We start from the raw sequence: 24,492 nt of genomic DNA, 5'->3' as shown, positions 1-24,492 counted from the left end.
CCAGGTATGATGGAGATCTGATGGATAGGCCTTGGGCCAGACTGAAGCCTCAATTTTGCGTTGGCCAATGCCACGGTAGGCCACTGTGACCTCAGTCTAGGCTGTACAAAAGACTGAGGCTCGGAGGCCTGGTTCTGATGCCTTGGCATAGGCCAATGCCTTGGTGTAGGCCCAACACTGGGGCCTCGGCCTTGGACAGGTAGCATCACTTGATCCTCGGCCTAGCACAAATTCCAGGCCCAGGCATTGCTGCATAGCAAAATGTCACCTTCTGCTGAGGAGGATGCACTAGAGTTAATTTACTCTGGCGCATCTGCAGCGAATGCTGTCATTGGCAGAAGAAAGACAACAAGACGAGGACCCTTATGGCCAGCACTCCAGCCTTGGGGCCTTGGCCTGACCTGAGCTGAGGCCCCGGTCTCGGAGCCTGGTCTCTGGGCTGGGCCCAGCATGAGGATAGTTCCTAGGCCTAGGTGCCAGGATTTGGTATCTGCACCAGGCCCTGGCATTGGGACTCAGCCTCCAGGCCAGGCCCCGTGTTGGGCCTGGGTTGAGGCCAAGATGTCAGGACATGGCCTTTAGACCGGGCCATGGAATTGGGTCTGGACTTGGGTTCTGGCCTAGGCTGAGATGTCGAGATGTGGTCTCCAGGCTGGGCCATGGCATCAGTCCAAAGTATCAAGGCTGGGCCATGGCATCAGCCGAAGTATCAAGGAACAGCCTTCAGGCTGAGCCCTGACATTGGGCCTGAACTTAGGCCTAGGACCAGAACCAAGCATTGGGATCCGGCCTGCCATAGCATTGGATACCCGATGGATTAGGTAAGTGGGGGTCGGGAAATTTCTGACCCTAGCAAATTTTGTTTTTGGGGGGGAGCTTGGGTATTTGCTTGCATCTCAGCTTTGGCCCCAGCTTTGGCCCAGGTCTACGCCAAGATCCTGCTGTCATGCTCAGGCCTAGGCCATGGCCCTTACTTTAAGCCTTGGCCTATGCCCTAGGTGAGGTCAAGGGTCAATGGAAGTTTTAACCAAATGAAACAAATAAGATTCATTTCATTTGGGGGACCCTCAATTAATTTCAGTGCCCCCCCCAAATGAAATGAACTGGCCCTTACTTGTCGCTTTTTGCAAATTTGGTTAAAACTGATACACATCCCTAATGCAAGAATGTAGGAAAAAATGCGCCAAGAAGGTCTTGCTCCGGGTGCAATGTTTTAAATCTATTTTCTAATGGTGCAAAATGTTAAATATTTTGTTTTTTGAGCATTCACAACTTTATTTTTTCTTAAACTATAAAAAGCTAGACATGTCCTGTTTGTTGGTTTAGTAGCTTGAATACTAGAAGTTGGTTTTTTTGTAATTTACTTTTTATGAGGGTATTTCAAATATAAGCAAACTTTCCAATACAATCATATAATCCCCTCCATAGAGAGGCTCCCCATCCCCCTGCCCCCAAAAATCAATTATTTAGGTAATTCAGGCTATAATCCTTGTCCCAAACTTGAACTGATGTCCAAGCACGAACAAAGAAAGAGACAGAATGTCTTCTTACTATGGTCAACTGTTCCATTTGATAAATTCCCCATAATCTATTATACAATAGAATTCATACTAAGTTGGTCCTTCTGCTTCCAATGTGCCATAATTTGCTTGTCCCTCTACTATAATTTACTTTTCTTTTTCTTAATGCTCTATGCTCAAGAACTATATCTTAGTGGAATGTTTTTCATTTAATTCTATTTTCGGTTAATACTGGATGTAGTCTTGCTTTCCAATGCAAGTTTATTCTTGTGAAAACCTTACATTAAAATAAAAATTTAAATACAAATATTCAGGATTAAAACAAGCTATGAGATTTTTGGAACTGATTTAAATGAAAAGCCACTATGACCAGCTCTGGTTAGAGAAACAGATAATTTGGGGAAACATTAATATTATCATGAATTCCAAATGGTCACTTTGGCATCCATGATTAAGAAGCTTAAGGCTAGAAGGCCTGATTCACCTCCATGTGAAGCAGAGAAAAATTAATGCTAAAAATGTATTTGCTACATCAGGCAAACACATTTATTCATATCCTCTCATTGGTGAAAAGCCTCATGTATTCTAAAACATGCAATAAACCTCCTTGATTTGGTGTATTAGTCTGACCTGCATCTCACTAGCATAAAACATTGCTGGTTTCATCACAGTCAGGCTGATGCAATACCATGTACTAGCCACTCCATACTGCTTAACTCATGACTGGACACATGTTTTAGACATGCGTCCATAATCCCTGATCCAATATGGGGATTAGCACGTCCAAATCACCACATAGCTAATAGCACTCATCACATACAAATTCATGTAGATAAGGCTTTTAGCCAATCTTCACGATTCAATACATTTTCCACGTGGCTAATGTGCCCTTGCAACGCGACAAATTTTATGCCAGCTCTAGTTCAAGGGTGCATTAAAAGAAAGAAAAATCCTGCTTTCTGTGATTCCTCCTAATAGTATTGTAGTGATACCAAGTAGGAGGAACCAAATGAAGCAGAATTTAATTTTTTTTAAAAGTCTTAAAAAAAATGTCTTGATGTCCAATAAACACACAAGATACACAGTCCAGGCCGTGTATCTTGTGCATGTATATGTCGGTAGCGAGAGAAAATGGACACTCGTAGATTGAGTGTCTGTTTTCCCAAACAGGTTGACAGCCACCTCTCCTCTGTGCTCGATGCCAAGGAGGCGCTAGGGATGCACATTTGTCCCTAGCTCCTCCTTTTTAGTGTGACCCCTCATTTAAATATTGGATTGTGCACCCAGGAGCGGTGGCTGGGAGCGCGTTAGGAAAGCGGGCTCTCAACACTGAGCGCCTGTTTTCTGCACACATTTATTGAATCGACCTGTACATAATCCTTGTTACCCCTTTTTGAAAATGCAAAGATGGTAGGCTGATGCTAGCAACATCTGGAATTGTGTGAAGGACACACACAGGGACAGTAACCTTCAAATGGGTGCATATATGCACACCTATGTCGGCGCACAGCCAGGGATGCAGGGATTTTATAATTTACACGCACATACGCAAGCATGTTATAAAATTGCTTGGACGCACGTACAAATGCCCTCAATTTTAAGCTTCTGCATATCCAGCCAAATAAACCGGGTTTCACCCGTGTAAGTCAGGGAATTTTAAAACTGTTATGCATCCATGCCATGACCAGTTTCACCAGCTCATCCTCCAATTTGCCCAGTGTACTGCTAGGTCCTCAAGACCCCTGGTTTAATAGCCTGCACTCTCTCCAGTTAACTCAGAGCCCCTCAAACTATTCTGCGATGCTTGGAACTGGATTTTTTTAGACTTACACTTCATCAATAGCAGATGTAAAGTTATGTGGCACTGTACCTCGGTGCGCGCCTGGGTGCATAAGTATTTTCGCAGATGTGTGGACATCTGGGAAGCTTTTAAAATACTCGAGCACGTGCAAAATTCATCTTTAGGATGCTCATGATTAGATGTTGGTGTGACACAAGTTGGCCTTGTATACAGTATATACCTGCTGCTCTGCTGTTTGTACCTGTGTGAGTGTACTCTGCCGTCCTTTATAGTCTATGTTTTGGGTGTAGGTCTATTACGTGCAAAAGGAATGCATGGGCTGTGTCTGTGTGAGCGTTTGTGTGTAGAGTGAGTTTAATTACTGAAATTTCTACAACCTGTTTTGTCCTTTGTTACATTATATAGTAGTATAGTAAATGATGGCAGATAAGGACTATGTGGTCTATCCAATCTGCCTAGCAAGATGTTCAGTGTAGTAACTGGCACTCTGTGTAAGTTACCCCCTCACCTTGTTTAGGGTTGTAATTGTTGCTCCGTCTAGGTTACGAGGCTGTGCTGTGAATCTGTCAGTGTTAGAGAACAAGTGCCAGTAGTGTGACACTCAGTGCTGCAGTGTCTCTAATTTTCCCACACACAATCAGAGTGGCACTGGCACAGTTAGTGGGCATAATAATACTACTGGAAAATACTAAATCATTTTAATCCTCACATCCCAGTGACAGAATCAAACCTGTCAGGGATAGGAAAGACAAAGTAGCAAGAACCTAAAAAGTAGCGCTTAGGATGCTATTTCCACTTTGGGTGTCAGTTTGTCACTTGAGATGCCATCAAGGTTCATGTCATTGTTGCTAATGCCCTCTTTTAGAGGCTTGAGGTGTTTTTCCCACACTTGCTTTCTTCTTTCTTTTTCATTTGGAAAGCCCATTTCACAAGAAAATCCAAATTCCACCCTGCACCATGGGGGTCTTAGTGACACTCAACCTTACTTCCATACCCAGACCATGAATCTTGCAGTTTTCTTTGCTACTGTGCCTTGCGGTCGTTCCCCAGTCCTTACTTATACCTTGCCAATCTGAGGGGAGGGGGAGGGGGCTGCTTTGCTCTTTATTTTTTTTTTAATTTTTAATTTTGCACTTTTCAATATTTGATACATTCAAACTTTTTTCATAAATGCAGGAGTAAGAATTAAACAAACATACATATTTATCCTAAACATTTCCCAAGCCCAAAAAGCTCAAACTCAAATTCTTTTCCCCATGTTACAAAACTAGAGAGGGAGAGTGTCAGAGCAAAATTATTACAATACAGCAATTACAAAACTGTAACAGTTATAATAGAGAAAGATTCTCAGAAATTCCTTCATACACCAACTTTCAATAGATGTTATTATTCAGCCACTATTCCTTGATTCCTTCGGTTCTCAAGGTATTCAGCTAATGGCTCAGGCTCATAATATACAAACTTTTTCCCTTCAACTTTCAATACACATTTACAAGGAAACCTGATATTAGCTTGAAACCCAAAGGTTCTTGCTTGATTAGCAAGAATTAGAAATTTCTTCCGTCTTATCTGTGTCTCTGGTGAAACATCCGGATAAAACCAGACTTTTTGTCCCAAATATAGCATAGATCTTTTAGCTAGAAATATTTTAAGCACATTATCTCTTTCTTCCAAATATTTAAATTTTACCAACAAAGTCCCACGCATCTCTACTTGAGAGGTATACGAGGATTCTATTAACTCCGTCACGTTCAATGAAGCTCCTTCTGATGGTAAATTCCCTTGTGGGGATTTCTCTCCTTTTTTCATAAAGAAATAGGCCTTTTGGATTGCGGGTAACTTTTCTGCAGATATTGATAGTATCTCTTGGAAGTAATTTTTCAATTGCTCCTTCGGAGAAGTCATTTTGCATTTAGGAAAGTTTATAATTCGTAAGTTATTATATCTCAAGGCATTTTCAATACTTTCCACCTTCTTTACAAGCAAATTTTCTCCTTTTATTATTGTAAGTTGCACTTTCTTAATCTGGCATATTTCTTCCTCTACTTTAATCATCTTGGTAGAATGTTGGTTAATTTCTGGAGTTAAATTACATATAGAAGTTTGCATGTCCTTTATATTTGAAGATAGATTTAATATTACTTTTTGCATAGTCATTATTGCCTGCCATATAGATTCATTTGTGACAACTTTAGGTTTTTCCATCGCTAAGAGAGGGGACAAATTTAAAGCTTGAGGTGCAAAAATACCTTGATTTTCTTGGTCTCTCGGTATAGTGGCTGTTTCCTTGGCTGGACCGGCCATTTTCTCGCCAGGCCCCGCTCGATTTGCTCCACCATTTTCTTCCGCCCGGGGAGAGGAGGTAAAAGGAACCTCCTGATCTTCAATTACCGCCGTCCCTCCTGCGGCTCCCTCTCCGACTGGGCTCCAATCTGGGGACGCCATCCGTCCTCGGGTAGAACCTGGGTAAGCGGCAGTGTCGGCGTATCCGGGTGGAGTGGGGGTAGTTGGAGCCCCGGGACTGAGCGTGACGTCTCCCTGGGGCAGAGGCGTTTGCTCCCCGCCTTGCTGCCCAACGGGACTCTCCGGGGCATTTTGCTCTGAGATAGGGTGGAAACCCGTCAAAGTAGTCTGAGTTAACGCGGGTCTCGAGGGGGTCGGGACTCCCTCTCTCACCCGTCCTTTCCGCTTCGTGTGAGGCATCCCGAGGGGGCCTTAACAGGAAACAAAGTTACAATATAGAAAGCAGCTTTGCGGAGCTCACAACCCAGCGTCTTTCTCCAGCGCCTGCTTTGCTCTTTAATCAGTGCCTGCCTTGGGTTTTTTTCTGCCACCTTTTCTGCTTCGTTCTCCCTCCCTGCTGCCTGAAGATGCTATTGCCACTTTTGGTGCCAGGTTGCCACTCGAGATACCATCAAGGGCTCATATCACTGTTGCTGGTACCCTTTTTTGAAGTCCTAGGATGTTCTTCCAACACTTGTTTTATTCTTCATTTATGTTATTCTGGCCTGGGGTGTTTTGACCCCAAAACACAACATTAAAAACAGTAAAAAAACAAGCAAACAGAGATTTCCCTATCACGGCACAATACCTGTTTACTACTACTTTCCTTCCTCCAGCCCCTACATAGTCTCAGTCTGGTTCTCCCACTCTGATGATTGATTACACTGGGGTGGCTTATTTAAAAAAAGCCCTCATTCAGAGGAAGAAATACTGGCACAAGACAAAAGATGCTCGAGAGAAACCATTTATTATGCTAAAGGTCATAAGAGGTTAAAATATTAAGAAAGAATTCATCAAAAACCACAAAATCAGGAAATGCAAAAGCCACAGTTCAACTACAGAATATAGGAAACATTTTCTATTTTTTTAAAAAAAGAAAAGAAACACTTTCACAATGATAAACTTCCTGTCTTTGCAAAACTGTTTCCAAGTAATATCATTTGCATTTGGGAAAGCCCATTTTACAAGAAAAGCCAAACTCTGCCCTGCACCTTGGGGGTCTTTGTGCCACTTAACCTTGCCCAGACCTTGAATCTTGTAGTTCTCTTTGCATTGTGCCTGGCTGTCGTACCCCAGACCTTACACACATTGCTAGTCTGGGGAGGGGGGGGGGTGCCTTGCACCTCTTATGTTGCTTTGGAGTCTTGAAGCACTGTTTGTGCTGCTTGGCTCCTTTACCAGTGCCTGCTTTTTCTGCTTCATTCCACCCTCAGGCCGCCTTAAAATGCTATTGCTACTTTGGGTGCCAGTTGAAATGCCATCAAAAGTTCATGTCACTGTTGCTGGTATGCTCTTATGATGCCGTGGGATGTTCTTCCCATACTTGCTTTCTTCTTGGTTTGTTATACTTGGGTGTTTTGTCCCCGGAACAATAATTTGAAAAAGTCAAGATACCGGTTTCACTACCAGGGCTCGGTGGCACCTGTAAATTTCATAGTTCTTCATTTCCTTCTAAAATCTCAGCCTGGTTCTCCTACCCCATTGAGAATTATTGAATACACTGGGGTAGTTTTTGTCCAAAAAAGCCCTCATTCTGAAGGACAAAATAGAGACAGAAGTCAAAAAAGGCTCAAGACTAACCATTTTGATGTCCTGAATGTGATAACAGAATAGTGCGAGAGATTTCATGCAAAACCAGAAAATCAGGAGATGCAACAGCCTGAGATCAACTAAATAATATAAGTCATGGTTCCTAAATAAAGTGGCCCTCACCTCTTTCCAGGAAAACCACACTACAATCATTAGAGAAACCACTTCCATGTACTGAATGTGATATAATTTTCACAGGCCCAGCCCATTCTACAAGAAAATCTAATCACCAACCGCACCTTGCAGGTCTTTATGCCACTCAGTCTTGCTTCCATGGCCAAATCTTACAAATTAGAGTTCTCTTTGCCACACTGCCTTTCTGTCGGACCCCACACCTTGCCATTCGGGGACGGGGGGTAGAGGTTCTACTTTGCACCTCTCATGGTGCTTTGGCTTCTTCAAGCCACTCTTTGCCCTGCTTTACCGATTTATTAGTGCCTGCCTTATAGGTTTCTCTGATACCTTTTCTGCTTTGTTCATCCTTCATGCTGCCTCAGAATACTAATGACACATTGGGTTCCACGCTGTCTTCGCGGAGTCCACTCCAGTGCTGCCCCGACTCCTCCCCTTCTGGTGGCTACTCTTCCCCGACTCCTCCCCGATCTAGCTATCGCACGTTAAAAAAGTCCCTTTTTGCGTGCGCTAGCTTTAGAAAATAAGCCCCATAGACTGGAAATTTCCTGTAAATGCTTCCCTGATTGACTTTAATGGCAAAGAAAAATGAATCAAACTAAAAAATGTTTTGTTTTAAAATTAAAGAAATGAATTCGGGTCTCCACAAAATGAATTTTTAAATGAAACAATTTTTCACTCCTGGTGAACACCCTTAGGGGTAGATTTTAAAAGAAGCGCGCATGGCCTACATGTGCGCATGCTACCCGAGGGCAGCGTGCACAAGGGGGGCGAAATCAGCAACTTTCGCATGGCGACACATTGGGGCCTTCCGCAGTTCCCTCCCAGTCCGCTCCTTTCCCTACCCCCTACCCAGGCCTCCCTTCCCCTTCCTGTCTCCTCCCCACCCCCTAAACCTAATCTCCCATACCTTTTTTTTGTTCTGTATGTTGCTGCTCCTCCAGGGCAGAAGCAACTTGAACAGGTCGGCTGACTGCCGGCGCGCACTCCCCCGGCACAGTGGCAAATGGCCGCTGTACTGGTGCCTCTAGCCCCGCCCCTCCCTGCCCACCAGACCACCCCTCTCTACCCCCCGGACAGTCCCCTTTTCAGGCCCCGGCACTTACTCACGTCCCAAGGTTTACACGCATGGCTGGGCCCATTTGAAAATGGGCCCGGTGCGCATAAGGCCCGAGATTTAAGCGTGCCGAGGTTTTAAAATCCGGCCATAAGGTTCCACTGTCAGTGAAGAAACTAAAACTGAAAAGAGATTGGATATTTCAGCAAGACAATGATCTGAAATATACCTCAAAATCAACCACAAAGTACTTATAGGAAAGAAAGATGAAGGTTTTCGAATGGCCTTCATAGTCCCGAGACTTGAATATTATTGAAAAAATCAAACATGAAGTGCATGCAAGGAGACCTAAGAATATCTTTCAGTTAGAAGTGTTCTGCAAGGAAGAGTGGGAATAAATTCCAAAAGCAATAGGAATGTAGCTATAGGAAACATTTAGAAGCTGCTATTTCTGCCAAGGGAGATGTTCAAAATTTTGTACAGGGCATATTCACTTTATTATTATTTTTAAACAGTTAAAATCAGAAAATAAATCATTGTTTTGCTTTAAAAATTGCAGAAAGATATCATGTCCAAATAAACCACACAAACATTTAAAAAGTCAAAAAATGGATCTTATGTTTATCACACAGATTAACAGAGAAAATGTTTCTTACAAGAAAGACAAATTGCTTCTATTAAACTGTATTGCAAGCATAAGATCCATTTTTCACTTTTTGCTTCAATTGTTTTGTGGTTCAATTAGACAATATTACCTTTTTCTACCTTCCATTTTATTTGGTCTATTTACTGGGGGTTGGTATTACTGCTTGTGTCTTCACCTTATTTTTGCTGATGGTTAACTTTGTAATATGTGGTGGTTGTGTCAGCTTCTGTTGAATTAAAGATTCATTGAAACATAAAATTTGACCGGGGTGCCTAAACATTGCATACAACTGTATTACATAACATTTTTTACAGGACCATTTCAAGGTCAATTGTTCTCCATCATTATTGGTTCCTTCTTCAAGTTATAAGAAACTGCTTCAGTTAACATCATGATAGTATGCAGTCATCGTATTATATCACTATTTGAAAGTGATAGAATTCCAGATGTCATCATGTTGGCTAACTGAATCATGCTATTATCTGAAGGAATCAAGGCATTTGTGAAACAAAATATTATTTGTTACATAGCACTTGCATTGTTCATCCTGCATCAAAAAGACATGCCAAGCAAATGGTATGGACAACCAAAGACTCGCTGAAGATGATAAATGGAGGCTACCTGACATGATCCATTCATTTCCTAACTGCACATGTTATTTCATACTGCAAATGGATGATGTCTAGCACAAATATATATGAATGGTGGTAAGCCAGTTCAAGAAGTACAGAAGGTGACCTGCTGTCAGGTGTGTTTTTTCTTTTTTTTTATTATTATATATTTAATCATTTTACAAAAAATAATTCAAATATTCCACTTGAATGGCAAGGTATAGTGTGAGATACATTTGCCAAGAAAAATGAAAATTATAAAAAGAAAATATCAAGTCACACATTAGCTTCAAGTCCTCAGAAAAAAGGGGGATCCAAATACACAACCCCAGGAAAATTAATTAGCAATCAGAAAGAAAAGACTAGCTTAAAAGGGATAGCTAATTACAAGAGGATTTATTACTGACCGTCTGCACTCCATCTATGCAAAGGGAGATGAACTAAGGCTAGCCCCACATTTATTACTCAAGAAAGCAGTTAATTGAGATGATGAAAGAAAACATAAGTAACATCATGATATTTAATCACAAATTTACGAAGAAATTTAAGAAGGAGAAAAGCCCCAAGTTGAAGAACCTGGGGTTTCAAAAGAATTAATTGCCTTCTCCTCTTCTGTTTGTCTGGCAAAATCAGGGAAAATCTGTACTTTTAAATTTAGGAAAGATTCTATAAGATGGCGAAAGTACATCTTGAGAATCCAATCTCTATCAGATTCTAATAAGGAAAAAATAAAAGTAGCCGGAGTTACTATGGGCCTTATTTTCTAAGGCTATCGCACCCCTGCGCTACCTACATTGGGGCGGAGTTGGCACCGGAAAATGAGGAGTCGGGGTGTCACCGGGGATGACTCTGCGAGGACGGCGCGGACAGTGAAAAGGTAAGGAGCCTTTTCGCTGCCTATTTCGCACCGCGGCAGTGCGATCGTTGCCGGCTAGCGCAGGACCGCCTCCCCGTTTTGCCTCCCCGCCCCCCGTTACACCGGATTTTCTAAGTTCTGCGAGCTTAGAAAATCCGCCCCTATGTTTCCTTCAGATGTTTCCAAAATTGTAGTAAGATTCTAAGTATCAGGCTTTATAGGTGAAAGTACCTGCATATTATTTGAAACTGAGGAGTCTTTCTTAAAAAGAGGCATATAATAAATCCTTGATATTACTGGAAAAGCTTGCTCAGGTATTTTAAGGATATCCATTAAAAATCTCTTCCATATATCCTTAGGTGGTACTAAAGGTTCCTTGGGAAAATTTATACAGCAGAGATTTCTCCCTCAAAGTTGATTTTCCATAGACTAAATTTTATTAGATAAATAGCGAATTTTCTGTATGCAACGCCTGCTGTAAAACAAGAGAAGCCTCCAGCTGACTTTTAAAATTTTTACAGATTCCTTTATTCTCATCAGACTCTTTTTCTAATTGTTTCAAATGAGAGTCAAATGTATTAATAGCAGAAAAAAGTGGTGAAATTTTAATAGCGATATTGTGGTTTGTCGTTTGAATTGCTTCCCATATAGATTCCAAGGTAAACTGCTGGGGTCTTACCAGCTCCAAAGATTTGATCTGAAGGGGGCTCAGCCAAAGGACCTCTGGACTGCCATGGAGCAACACTGCCAGTAACCTCCCCTGGAATGCCAAGAGTCTCCAATGGTAGTGGGGCAGATCAAGCAGGAACCTCGGGCTCAGAATGAGGCAAATGAACTGCAACTAGTTCGGAGGATTCATCACCTCATTGGGGTTCCTGCAACCGTGCCTCAGCAGGATTAGCAGGGAGGGGGGTCCTCTGCCACGGGGACAAAGAGGTAGTCAGCTCAGGGAGGTGTTTGGGTGTATCTTCCTCCCGATTCACTTCTAACGAGCTCCCACACAGAGCTTCAGCTCCCCAGTGCACATGTGCGTCCATGGGTCCGATCAGAGAGTAAGAGAAGGGAGCCACCGAAGCCTCGTGCTCCCGAGCCCTCCATTTATAGCAGAATGCGGCATTCAGACCAAGCAAGTACGCCATCTTGGATCCCCCTGTTTTTTTAAAGATGTTACTTTGTGCTTGACACATCTGGTCAATTCTGGGAACCTTGAGACTTGAGCAATGTGATTAACATCTCCCCTGAAGAAGACAGGTTCTTTCGAAACACTGCAGTGTTGGGTTCGACATTTGCTAAGAAAACATCAGCGCTCAAGGATTTCTATGTTTCCTGCACGTTAAAAGGAAGAATAATTTGAATTCCATTCAAGATAAGTATAGAACCTAATGTTTTTTATGAAGTTGAAATTATGATATTATGAAGTTTTTAATGTGCAAAAGAAAAATATGCTTTAAAAATAATTTTACTTTTCTCACATTGTGATGGGTATCTCCTGACCGATGATTATACCTGTGTGCGTGCTGAAGACACAAATCATTTGTGCAGTCCTGCGCCTATATGATGGTCATTTAATTTGCATCCTTTATATTATTTTTGTTGTGCAGTGATATCTTATTCATATTATATCATATTAAAATAGTAGCATAATAAATGATGGCAGAAAGTAACTAATTGGCCCATTCAGTCGGCCTAGTTTTTTTCTGGTCTACATTGTTAAGATATATCCCAGCTGACAGCCATAAATGCTTGACCTCTTATAGTGTGTAGTTCATTATCTAAGTCAGCTGTTGTCATCTCCTTCTCTCTTGGGTCTTCACCTTCCTGAGAGATTGAGCATACAATTTTCCATACCTAAACCAATGCCCATTCCTTTCCATCTTCCAAACCTTACCACAAAGCCTTGTAATAATCTAAACAGTTACCAAAATTAGCAAAGTTGTTGAGCTAACATCCAGCTGCTTATGTCCCCATGGCCTTGGAGGAGGTAACTGGCTAGTGCTAACCTGCTAGCATTGAACCAATTGACTTCAGGGGAGTTGGAGTGGTCATCTGAAAACTTGCTTAGGTCATTTAGATTCTACCGCATATCTTAAAGAGAGCCTACTTTCAGACTTAAGTCATTAAAGACACTGAGAAAATTTGAAAAGGATGATCCAATCTTTGTGGAAAACAATAGTTCTGAACCAAAATAGGCACCAACTATTATCCCTGAAGCAATCAGTCAAGCTTCATATACCACAAGAAAGATAAACTGATCTCTTGTTGTCATTTGATCAACTCTGTGACTCTGAGCCAAATACTGCCAAGAAGCCTAGAGAATGGTCCAAAGTTGGTTTACTGGGTTGAAAACTGGCTGTCTGATAGGTAACAGAAGGAAGCAATAAATGGAGTTTACTTTATGGAAAGAGGGGTTATCAGTGGCTCACCTTAGAGATCAGTGCTTGGGTCAAGTTTGTTTAACTTTTTCACAAGTGATACTTCTTAGACGTTATCTTTTTGAAAATGATACTAAGATCTGCAACAGGGTAGACACTCCTTATGGTTTAGAAAAAAAAATAGACTGATCTGTGAAACCATGAGAAATGGCCACATGCTTGGCAGATAAGATTGAATACAAGATAAAGAGTCATGTATTTGGGGTGCAGAATGGTGGAGGATGAGATACTGAAACGGGCCACATAGGAAAGAGACCTTGGGGTGATCATATCTGGCGTTCGCAAAGTTGCAAAGCAGTGCAACAAGGCAATATGCAGAGCCATAAGGAGATGGGATAATCAGTAGAAAAAAGAAGGTGACAATGCCCCCAATACAAATCATTGATGAGACATCATTTGGAGTATTTTATCCAAAAGGATAGAGAGTAAAGACAGACCAGAATAGGGCATTATGAAGTGAAAGTTTATGAACCAAATATGTATATCCTATAACAGACAAGGGAGAGGGGGATATGACAGAGATATCAAATACCTCAAAGGTATTAATATTGCACAAGGAAAAAGATATAGGAAGGAGATTTTAGAAAAAGAGGTCATGATATCAGCATCAAAGTGAGCAGACACAGGAGTAACATATTGAAATATTTCTTCAAAGAAAGGGTGGTGGATATATGCAAAATAATCCCAGTGGATATAGTGGAAGACAAAATAGTAACAGAATTCAAGAAAGCATGGTATAAGAACAGAGGGGGTCATTTTTCAAAGGGATCGCATGCGATAGCTAAGTCGGGGCGGAGTCCGCACCGGAAGAGGAGGAGTCGTCGGGGCAGACTCCGCAATGACTTCGCTGACGGCGTAAAGGTAGGACACCTTATCGCTGCCAGCAGCGCGCCCAATAGCACCACGTTTCACGGTGGTGCTATTGGGTGCGAAAGCCGGCAGCGATCCCACCGCAGAGGTGCAATCGCTGCCGGCTTTCGCCGGGCCGCCCCCCGCTACCGCATGATTCATAAAGGCTTGCGATCTTAGAAAATACAGGCCAGAGTATCCTTAAATATGAGGATATAAATAATAAACAAAGAGGAAACAAAAGAACAAAGAGAAAGAAAAAGACAGTGATACAATATTCTGAGAGATCTACTAGAGGTTGTACTGTTGCTTTAACAGATAAAATGTTAAGAGCTGTTAAAATGAGGAAAATCTGCATTTGTTTATAACCATGGCACAGTAGCAAATATATGAAACTATGGCAACATGATTGGCCTATCCAACTGAATTCTATTGATGCACTACAACCGTACACAAATGTTAGTCAGACTCAGTACATGGCATGCCAAGACTTTATCTTCTTGAAATGTACATAAAAACAAACAAAAAAGGCATATAAATAAGTGATGAACTCAACTAAAATGATAGAAAGTACATCAGCATAATCTTTTCAAAAATATCTCTAGTCCACTACACCCATCGTGACAGTTTCTCTCTAACAAAGAATATTTTTTATTCATTTTTATGCTTTACAATGAAATTCTAGACTTATAAATCATTTATGGCGACACAGAGATCAATATGCAAAATATTTACCTAGGTAACTGAAAAATTATTCATTTAAAATGGAAATTTTAAATATTTTCCTTGCTTATTCAGCTAAGATTTAGCTGGATAATAATGGGGCAAGTAGGGGGGCGTTCCAAGATTGAGCTGAATTAGCTGAATAATTTATCTGGCTAACTCCAATATTTGGAGCTAGCCAAATAAGTTATTTGGCTAACTCAAGATGTGCCAGAGAAAAGGTTTAAAGTTATCTGGCCTCATGTGGCTGAATAACTTTAGCCTTAACCAGTTCTATTCAAAAGTATGCCTCTGTCCATCCTCTATTTAAAAAAAAATCTTTGGATACTAGTTATCAATCAATTTCATCATTACCTTTTTTATTAAATGTGATTGAAACAATTATTTTGAAACAGCTGAATGATTATAGGCATACCAATTTGGATTTCAGAAATTGCTTAATATTGATATTCTGTTAATTTCATCATTGGATATCACCCTTCAAGGTCTTTATTCTGACCAAAGCTTTGTTTTGGGCTTTCTAGATATCACTGAAGTGTTCAACACTGTTAATTATAAAATCTTGTTAAATTTTCTCGGGGAAGCTGGAATTTCCAGAAATGTGCTGGCCTGGTTTGCTTCTTATCAAACTGGCAACAACAATTGGCATATGAAGTAGGCTGGAGTACCGCAGGCAGCCCTTTTTAATATCTATCTTGCTCCTCTCTGTCGTTGCTATCTTGCCTTGTTGTGTATTATAGACGTTATGCAGGTGATGTCCAGTGTATTATTCGTTGTCTATGATCTTTTGTTTTTTGTAGCTATGTCTTTCCACCATTAAGAGCTAATAGCTGCTTCTTAATGTTGCGAAGACTGAGATTATGATTTTTGATACAGGCTCTTTGAGGAAGAAACCCTTGCTGTGAAGAATTTAGGGGTTATTTTAGATCCTATTGATGACGTGTCCCCAAATAAATGCCATGGCTAAGGCCTCTTTTTCAAAGTTGAGGGTACTGTGCAAGTTTAAACCTATATTAGAGCTTTTCAAAAGTGCTTTATTGAAAATCTATGTTGCTGTGCACTCACATTGTTCCTTCCAGCCACGGTGTTTGGTTGTCACATCTATAAAAATTACACATTTGAATGAGAAATGAGAGAGGACATTCTCAGTTGTAGGGTGGGTTTATTGGAAGAGTCTGCCTGAACACTTAAAGAACTTAGGGGTAGATTTTAAGAGGCGCGCGAACAGCCTACTTTTGCTTGCGCATCAGACTCAAGCAAAAGTACGCTGGATTTTAGTAGATACGCGCGGAGCCGCGCGTATCCACTAAAATCCGGGATCGGCGCGCGCAAGGCTATCGATTTTGTATAGCCTGCGCGCGCCGAGCCGCGCTGCCTCCCCCCGTTCCCTCCAAGGCCGCTCCGAAATCGGAGCGGCCTCGGAGGGAACTTTCCTTTGCCCTCCCCTCACCTTACCCTCCCTTCCCCTACCTAACCCACCCACCCGGCCCTGTCTACACCCCCCCCTTACCGTTGTCGGGGGATTTACGCCTCCCGGAGGGAGACGTAAATCCCCGCGCGCCAGCGGGCCTGCTGCGCGCCGGGCCGCGACCTGGGGGCGGGTACGGAGGGCGCGGCCACGCCCCCGGGCCGTAGCCACGCCCCGTACCCGCCCCCAAAACGCGGCCGACACGCCCCCGAAACGCCGCGTCGACCGGGCCCGCCCCCCCGACACGCCCCCGACACGCCCCTCTCCGAAAACCCCGGGACGTACGCGAGTCCCGGGGCTCTGCGCGCGCCGGGAGGCCTATGTAAAATAGGCTTCCCGGCGCGCAGGGCCCTGCTCGCCTAAATCCGCCCGGTTTTGGGCGGATTTAGGCGAGCAGGGCTCTGAAAATCTACCCCTTACTGTGTACTAAGACCTTCAAGAAAGTACTGAAAACGTATTTGTTCCAGTTATCTTTTAATCTTGAAGTTGTCTGAGATCCTGGTGTTGTCTGGCTTTGATCTCTCCGTTTAATGTTGGATTTTATGTCTTTTGCTTTAGTTATATTTTGTTAGTTTGTATTAATTATTTTATGAATGTATTTTTGGAAACCGCTTTGAGTTATGTCCCAGCTGTAGAGAATTTTTTAAAATAAATAAACACAAGACTATAGCTGGTTTATTGGTGCTGCACCACTTAAAAATAAAAAAAAATAGCATGTGGGTCTAGAGGCCTGAATGACAGCCCTCCCCCTCAATCTATAGAAAAACGGTCCTACTGGGCTGAGCATTTCTGCCCCCAAAACCCCTAAATAATATTTAAATAAATTTAAAAGGAAGAGGTCTGGTGCTGGCCTGCCCCCTTTCCCCCTTTCCCCACTTGCTCTCTGATTCCGTATAAGAAATGTGTAAATACAAACCCTTGGGCTTTCCTCCCTCCTCCTCCTACACCCCCCCCCACCAGGACTCCAACTCTCCCAGCCTCCTGTACCTTTTCTTAGCAATTCATAAACTCAGATCACCGTATGCAGCATCCCTAACCTGGGCCCAGTGCTTTCTGAATTGCTTTGAGATCAATGCTGGAAGCATGTAGATTACACTTCCAGCATCGCTCCCATAGCAATGCAGAAAGACTCAGGCCCGAGTTGCGATTGCTGCTTACCACAATCTGGGCTAAAGAATTGATAAGTGAAAGGTACTGGCAGGGTGAATGGTTAGGGATGGGGTGGAGGTGGGGGGTAGGAAAGGGAGGGAGAGAAGCACTAGTCTTTTAAATATAGTCAGTTAAGGCTGTCATTGGATACCTTTAAATCTAATCAGCTGTATTCAAAAAATATCCAGTTAGGTTTAAAGTTATCCAACTACAGGGATATTCAGTAAGATATTTATCCCACCGAATATCCCAGATAACTGATCCGGCTAACTTTAGCGAGAGAGGTTACACGTTTTCTAGTCTTTGAATATTGGCCTCCTAAGAAATGAAAAAAAAAAAAAAAAAGAAAAAGAAGAAAGTAATTATATGCAAACATCTCAAGGTCGATATTCAAAAGTCATTTCGATGGTTAACTGGAAATTTATCCGTCTAAATGGCTTAGCCACAATATTAAGCAACTTATCTGACTAAATTCTAATGAGACAATAAGTTATCCAGCTACGATTTAGTTGGAAAAGTTGGGGGCATTTCTGGAGAGGAGCAGTGTTGGCCGGATTAGTTAACCGGCTAACTCTAGTCGTGTCGTAGTGCTGTCCTAAAATTTGCAGGATATACTCATACAGCTAACTTTAAGATAGCTGTCGCTCCTTGTGACCTTGGGCAAGTCACTTTACCCTCCATTGTCTCAGGTACAAAACTTAGACTGTAAGCCCTCTGGGGATAGGGAAATACCTACAGCACCTGAATGTAAACCGGTGTGATATCTCAATTGAGATCGAATGTCGGTATATAAAAATAATAAATAAATAAATAAATATTCAGTGGTGCTGCCGTGCTGTTGAATATCTTGGCTAAGTTAGCCACATATGTGTATCTGGCTAACTTAGCAAGCCATTCAGCGGCTGAACATCGACCCCCCTCATAAACAATATTCTATCCTCATTATGGAAAGATTTCACAAGAGAAAGCCCTGAAATTACTAAGAACTAATATCTACAGAATAAAAAAAAGCACATTAATTATGAGGAATACAAATAGATATCAATACCAATAAAGCTTCATTTCAAAAAGCCATTCAAAACTCTTCAGGACTCCCAAAGATACACTCATGATTCAAAAGATACCACTTCATCATGAATGCAGTGTTTAATCATCAAAATAGAATCAAATTGGTCTAGATAAAAAAGTAACTATGATCCTGAACTACAGGGTGGTCCATGGAAAAGTAGCCCGCCTCCAATACCAGTGCATTGGAGGCAGGCTACTTTTCCATGGGTCACCCTGTATAATTTTACACTTAGCAAGTCATCTCAAACAAAAGGAACCCCCAATATCCAATACATCTTGCAAATAATCTAAAATGTTCTTTTGTCTGGCCTGTGTGGCCCTAGAAAAATCTGAAAAAATTGTAATCTGGACTTTCTAAAATGATATACGGTCATTTTAGCTAGATAAAAACGTTTATTAAAAAATAAAAATTCCTATTTAAATGCAGAGCAAATTCCACAATTAGAGTGATCTTAGACAAGATAACTTGCAAAACATCTTTGGATAAGCCTGACAATTTAAGGAGTCATTTATTAAGCCCTGATACTTTCCTGCAAGGGGAAAATACCATGGAATGCACTAAGCTGCAGTACTCAGTACCATAGCTTACTGAATCCCAAACTATTTTCAGAGAACACCCTGGGGAAAAATACCATCGCACAGGTGCCCTCAGTGCAGATCACATGATGGTGGACCTATAGCATGGGACTGTTATCATCTTAAAGTATCTGAGCAGCCTGAGAATCTCCATCTCAGTACTTCCAAAACCCTGGGATTTCAAGTGACCCCTGTACCCACCCTCACCTTCCCCCGCTGAAGTGACAGTACAATTTTTAACAATTTTGTGTCCATGGATGCAGGCCCCATCCTCTCCCCAAACCACTTCTCTTTTGGTCAAAAAATACACACCCTGGAGCTGTCTCCTCCCATCCCCAACCTTACCAATCAAGCCCTATTGTTTTAGCATGGATTAGAGTACCCACTAATGCTTGAAGCCTAGCTTTCAAAAGGGCGCTAACCAGCTGATGTCCAACTTTTGCCCCATCAGGTGATGAGGCAAAATTTGGACTTTGGTCAGATGGTGCCATTTTCTAAAATGGCCACTCGAGGCCCTGAGCCATAAGAGGTGCTCCAGACCCCCAATGGACCACAAGGGCTTGATTGGTAAGGACGGGCGGGGGGGTCATGAATGGTGGGGCAAGCTCTGAGGGGGATTTTTTTGATCAAAGGGAGGGTTTGGGGGAGTGGGCATGGCCTGTACTCAGGGATCCTAAACTGTTAAAATATGTTGTGCTCCTTTGGCCACCTCAAGGTGGAGGGGAGGGGCAGTCAAGACAGGGGTCTCTCTCAAGATCACTGGATTTGGGCAAATCTGGGGAGGGAGATTCTTCCTGCTACTTGGGCCCTTTAAATGAAGGACCCAGGAGCACTCGGATGTGCAATAGTATTCTGATGCTCCCAGAGTTGTAGCTATCTTTTCTTACAATAATGCAAATTGTGAGTTCTCAGGCAAGTCGCGTTATTTTATTTGCATGGGATAATGATTCATTCTAAGATGAGAGTGCTAGGCCAGGAAAACTAACGATATTAAAATTGGCAAGTACTTCAAGGTGTCGATAGCTGTATATGAAAATCTAAGAGAAGTAGAAAAACAGTGGACAAAGGGCAACTAATCAGCTTGTTAGGAAAGTAAATAAAGGTTTGCTAGGAAAGTAAATAAAGGCAAGAGGAAAAAGAAGGCACTATAGTTTTCTAATGAGGAACCAGAAAAGATAAAGAAATAAAGTTAGAGTTCATAGAATACAAGAGATTGCCGAAAGAGGAAGACTTGGCAATATCTGGGAAAGCTAGGACAAACTAGGAAAGCAGTCAGGAGAGGAAAAATGCAAACTGAAAGTAAAATAGCAAATATTGTAAAACTGGATATTTTAGAGATAGGAGAAAGTGAATAAGTGGCATTATGAGACTCAGAGGTGAAAGAAGGGAAAATGCAGAGGCTGACGAGGAAAAAAAAGCTAAATTGTTTAATAAAATGCTTTGTTTGGTAGTCAATGAGGAAAGGCCAGGAGTAGGACCACAGAAAATGGATACAGATATGACTGGAAGTGAGGTAAACCTCAAACGATTTTCAGAAGACTCTTCGTTAGCATCAAACTAAACAAGAAGTAGATAAAATGATGTGGCCAGATAGGGAAAATCCAAGAGATTTTAAGGGGAATTTAGAGAAGTTCTGGAGACTGTGCTGGCTGCCCTTTTCAATGATTTTTTAGAGTCAGGAGTAGTTCCAGAGAACTGGAGACAGGCAGATGTGGTTATTTTTCACAAAAGTGGAAGTAAGGAGAAGGATGGGAACAGCAGGCTGATTAGTCTGTTGTGAGTAAATTAATGGAATCACTTCAAAAACAGAGAATAGAGCAATTTCTGGAATCCAATAAATTACAAGATTCTACTAGCTCCATGGTTTTACCAAAGGGCAGTATTATCAGACAAATCTGATTTATTTCTTTTGCTGAATGATCAGAAAATTGGATCAGGGAGAGCATTAGTGTACTTGGATTTCAGTAAGGCCTTTTACACGTTTCCACATAGGCAACTTATAAATAAACAGCATCCTTGGTATGGGCCCTAGAGTGACTTGCTTGGTTAGACACTGGTTGAGTGGCAGATGACAAAGGGCTATTACTAGTGGTGCTATAGGGATCAGTACTTGGCCTGGTTCGTTTCAAAATTTTCATAAGCAATATTGGAGGACTATCAGGAAAGGTTTGTTTTTTTGTGGGCGATATCAAAATCTGCAACAGGGTGCGCTCTCAGTAAGATATGGAAAACATGAAAAGGGATCTAGTGAAGCTTGAGGAATGGTCTGGAAGCTAAGGCTTAATGATAATAAATGCAGGGTTATGCATTTGAGATGCAAAAAACCAAGAGAGTGGTACAGCATAGGGGTTGAAATTCTTCTATGCACCAAACAAGAGTGGGATCTGGGAATGATTGCATCTGATGATCTCAAGGTGGCCAAACAGGTGAGCAAAGTGATAGCAAAAGCCATAAAAATCCTTGGAGGCATAAGGAGAGGAATGGTCAGCAGAAAAATGGAAATTACCTTGCCCCTCTATAAGTCCCTGATGAGACCTCATTTGGAATACTGATTACAATTCTGGAGACTGCATTTTCAAAAGGATATAAACCAGTTGCAGTCAGTCCAGAGGGTAGATACTAAAATGGTCAGTGGTCTTCATTAGAAAGCATACAGGGAAAAACTAAAAGATCTAAACATGAATACCATAAAAGGCAGGATAGGGCAATATGACAGAGACATTTAAATACCTCCAGGTTATCTATGCACAGGAGGTGGGCCTCTTTGAAATGAAAGGAAACTCTGGAATAGGGGGTCTTAGGATGAGGATGAAATGGAGTAGATTCGGGAATAATCTAAGGACGTATTTCTTCACAAAAAGGGTAGTGGATGGATGGATGGATGGAACAGCCTCCCAGTGAAGTGGTGATGAATACAAGGACATTATCTGAATTCAAGAAAGTATGGGATCTCTGAAGGAGTAGTAGGGATTATAGAATTGAGCAGCTGGGTTTGATGGGCAGACTAGATAGGCCATATGGTCTTTTTCTGCCATCATGTTTCTATGTTAATAGCTTTCTGCTTCCTCAGAAATCTGAGGCTTACTCTTCATTTTCCCCTATTTCAGGATAATGGGAGGAGAAAGAGAAGGAATCAATCAGACTCGAATGACAGCAAAGACATAGCAAGAACTATTTTCAAAGCCATTTTCCCTGGATAAAATATAAAGTTACCTTTTGAAAACTGACCTCCTGTTTTCAGCTAAAAATATGCTCCAGCTTCCCCAGTGCACATACTATTAGTTGGTCTGAGGGGATTGTGTTCCAGAGGGAGGGGAGAAGCTAAGGTAGGAAACCAGTGCATGTAGATTTAACTTTCTAATCTACAAATGTTATTTTGCAGCAAATGTGTGCCTATATAGTTTCACTTTGAAAATTAGCTATAAGTTCCATGGATAGTTAAAAGGTGCCCAGACTTTGCAGTCACATGAGTTACTCAAACTTTCCCCCCAGATTGTCTAATCATGATGGGGCCATCTTGATCTCCCAATGCTTTCTAAATCTATTGACAGGTGCTGATCCAAGGATTTGTACTGAGCACTTTCTTGGGGGGGGGGGGGGGGGCGGTCAAAATTACATTTTCCCTTCTTTTGTTGATTAAACAAGCTTAACTACTGCTCTAAATAACTTCCCCCGCCCCCATATAAATAATCTTATACAAAGCTTATATTTCTTACTGTAGTGGTGTAGACAGCTTCTGGATCATCCTCTATAACTCTGGACAATCCAAAGTCTGACACTTTACAAACAAGATTGCTGTTGACAAGAATGTTGCGTGCTGCAAGGTCTCTGTGTACGTATCCCATATCAGCCAAATACCTCATTCCAGCAGCAATTCCTCTCAGCATTCCTACCAGCTGAATAACTGTAAACTGCCCATCATGTTTCTGAAATAAAGAAAGAAAAATCAGTTGTTGTTAACGTCATTCGAGCAGCACATTTATCTTGCAAGAATGTGAAGTCTACTGGCCACCTGGTGTCCCTATTAATAATCATATCTGTTTAAGAAGCCTTAGGAGCCAGTGAAATGACCTATAAAGTAAAAGGATATAGTTATGACCTCTCTTTTACACAGAGGGATTATCCCTGAGTACAAATCTAATTTGTTAAACTTAAGTAGGATAACATGGCTATCGGGCTACTTAAATTCCATGCTAAGATCTGTTTTGTAGGAATGTCTCCTTTTTGACAAGTCTGTGGGTATTGATGGGACTTGATAAATAAGGTCTATAGATTTCTTTTCAAATCCCAGTTAAGTCTGTCTTCCTCCCACCCGAAGGCTGTCCCCCGACTTCTTCTTCCACCTTACGGTGACCTGAGGAGTTAGAAAGGGCCAACACAAGGTATGCAGCCAGTACTGGTATTCATGAGGGAGATGAGTGGCATTGCTGCCAGCAGCAGTTTGTCCTGAGGCTGAAAATCTGGAGAACTGACCACTTCTTTGCTCTTTTCCTCTCTCTCTCTCTCCCCTCCCTCATATTTTCTCCTTCTGTCTCCTCATCCTCCTGTCTCCTGCTCCTCTCCTCACTATCCATCTGATCTCCTTGCTTCCTAACCAGTTAATGGTAGTAATCCCATGCCTTCTGATTAAAGATAGTAACTGCTGCTCCATGCAGGTTACTAGGGATGTGCAGAGGGCCGCCATACATTGCATTTGGGATTCGTATTCGTCGGGGGGCAGATATGTTGCATTCAGCAAGGGGGGCCCCCAATACGTTTATCCGATAATTCTTATTTGTTCCCCGGCTAAAATTAAACTAACTATAACCCCCCACCCTCCTGACCCCCCCAAGAATGCCAAAACTCCCTGGTGGTCCAATGGGGGGTCCAGGAGCCATCTCCTGCACTCACACCCTCGGCTGCCGGTATTCAAAATGGCACAGATAGCCTTTGACCTACTATGTCACAGAGGCTACCGGTGCCATTGGTCAGCCCCTGTCACATGGTAGGAGCACAAGATGGCGCCAGCCATCCATTGCTCCTACCATGTGACAGGGGCTGACCAATGGCACCGGTAGCCCCTGTGACACAGTAAGGGCAAAGCTATCAGCGCCATTTTGATTACTGGCAGCCGACAACCCGAGTGCAGGAGATTGCTCCTGGACCCCCGCTGGACCACCAGGGACTTTTGGCAATTCTTGGGGGACCCTCCTGACCCCCACAAGACTTGCCAAAAGTCCAGCAGGGGTCCGGGAGCGACCTCCTGCACTTGGGCCGTCGGCTGCCAGTATTCAAAATGGCACTGATAGCCTTTGCCCTCACTATGTCACAGGGGCCGACGTAGTAAGGGCAAAGGTTATCGGCTGCCAGTATTCAAAATGGCGCCGATAGCCTTTGCCCTCACTATGTCACAGGGGCCCTTAGCACATCTAGTCCTTGATCATTTTACTTAAGTGCTGGGCATCGCATACCTTTTGCCACCTACAGTTTTTTAAAAGTAGAGCCTGGAATGATTAACTAATTGCTGAACATG

At 42.3% G+C, this 24,492-nt stretch overlaps 1 protein-coding gene across 2 annotated transcripts in view; it reads right to left on the bottom strand.

Moving 5' to 3' along the window:
• Positions 1 to 24,492, bottom strand: part of EPHA7 (EPH receptor A7) — a 410,651-nt gene that overhangs the window by 30,197 nt on the left and 355,962 nt on the right. For both annotated transcript variants that reach the window (XM_029595403.1, XM_029595404.1), the window contains exon 13: positions 22,697 to 22,906. In XM_029595403.1, coding sequence (XP_029451263.1) covers positions 22,697 to 22,906 — 210 coding nt within the window. The remainder of the gene's footprint in view (positions 1 to 22,696; positions 22,907 to 24,492) is intronic.

Source organism: Rhinatrema bivittatum, chromosome 3, assembly GCF_901001135.1.
Source record: "Rhinatrema bivittatum chromosome 3, aRhiBiv1.1, whole genome shotgun sequence".
NCBI lineage: Eukaryota > Metazoa > Chordata > Amphibia > Gymnophiona > Rhinatrematidae > Rhinatrema > Rhinatrema bivittatum.
This window is presented reverse-complemented; position numbering and strand designations above follow the sequence as displayed.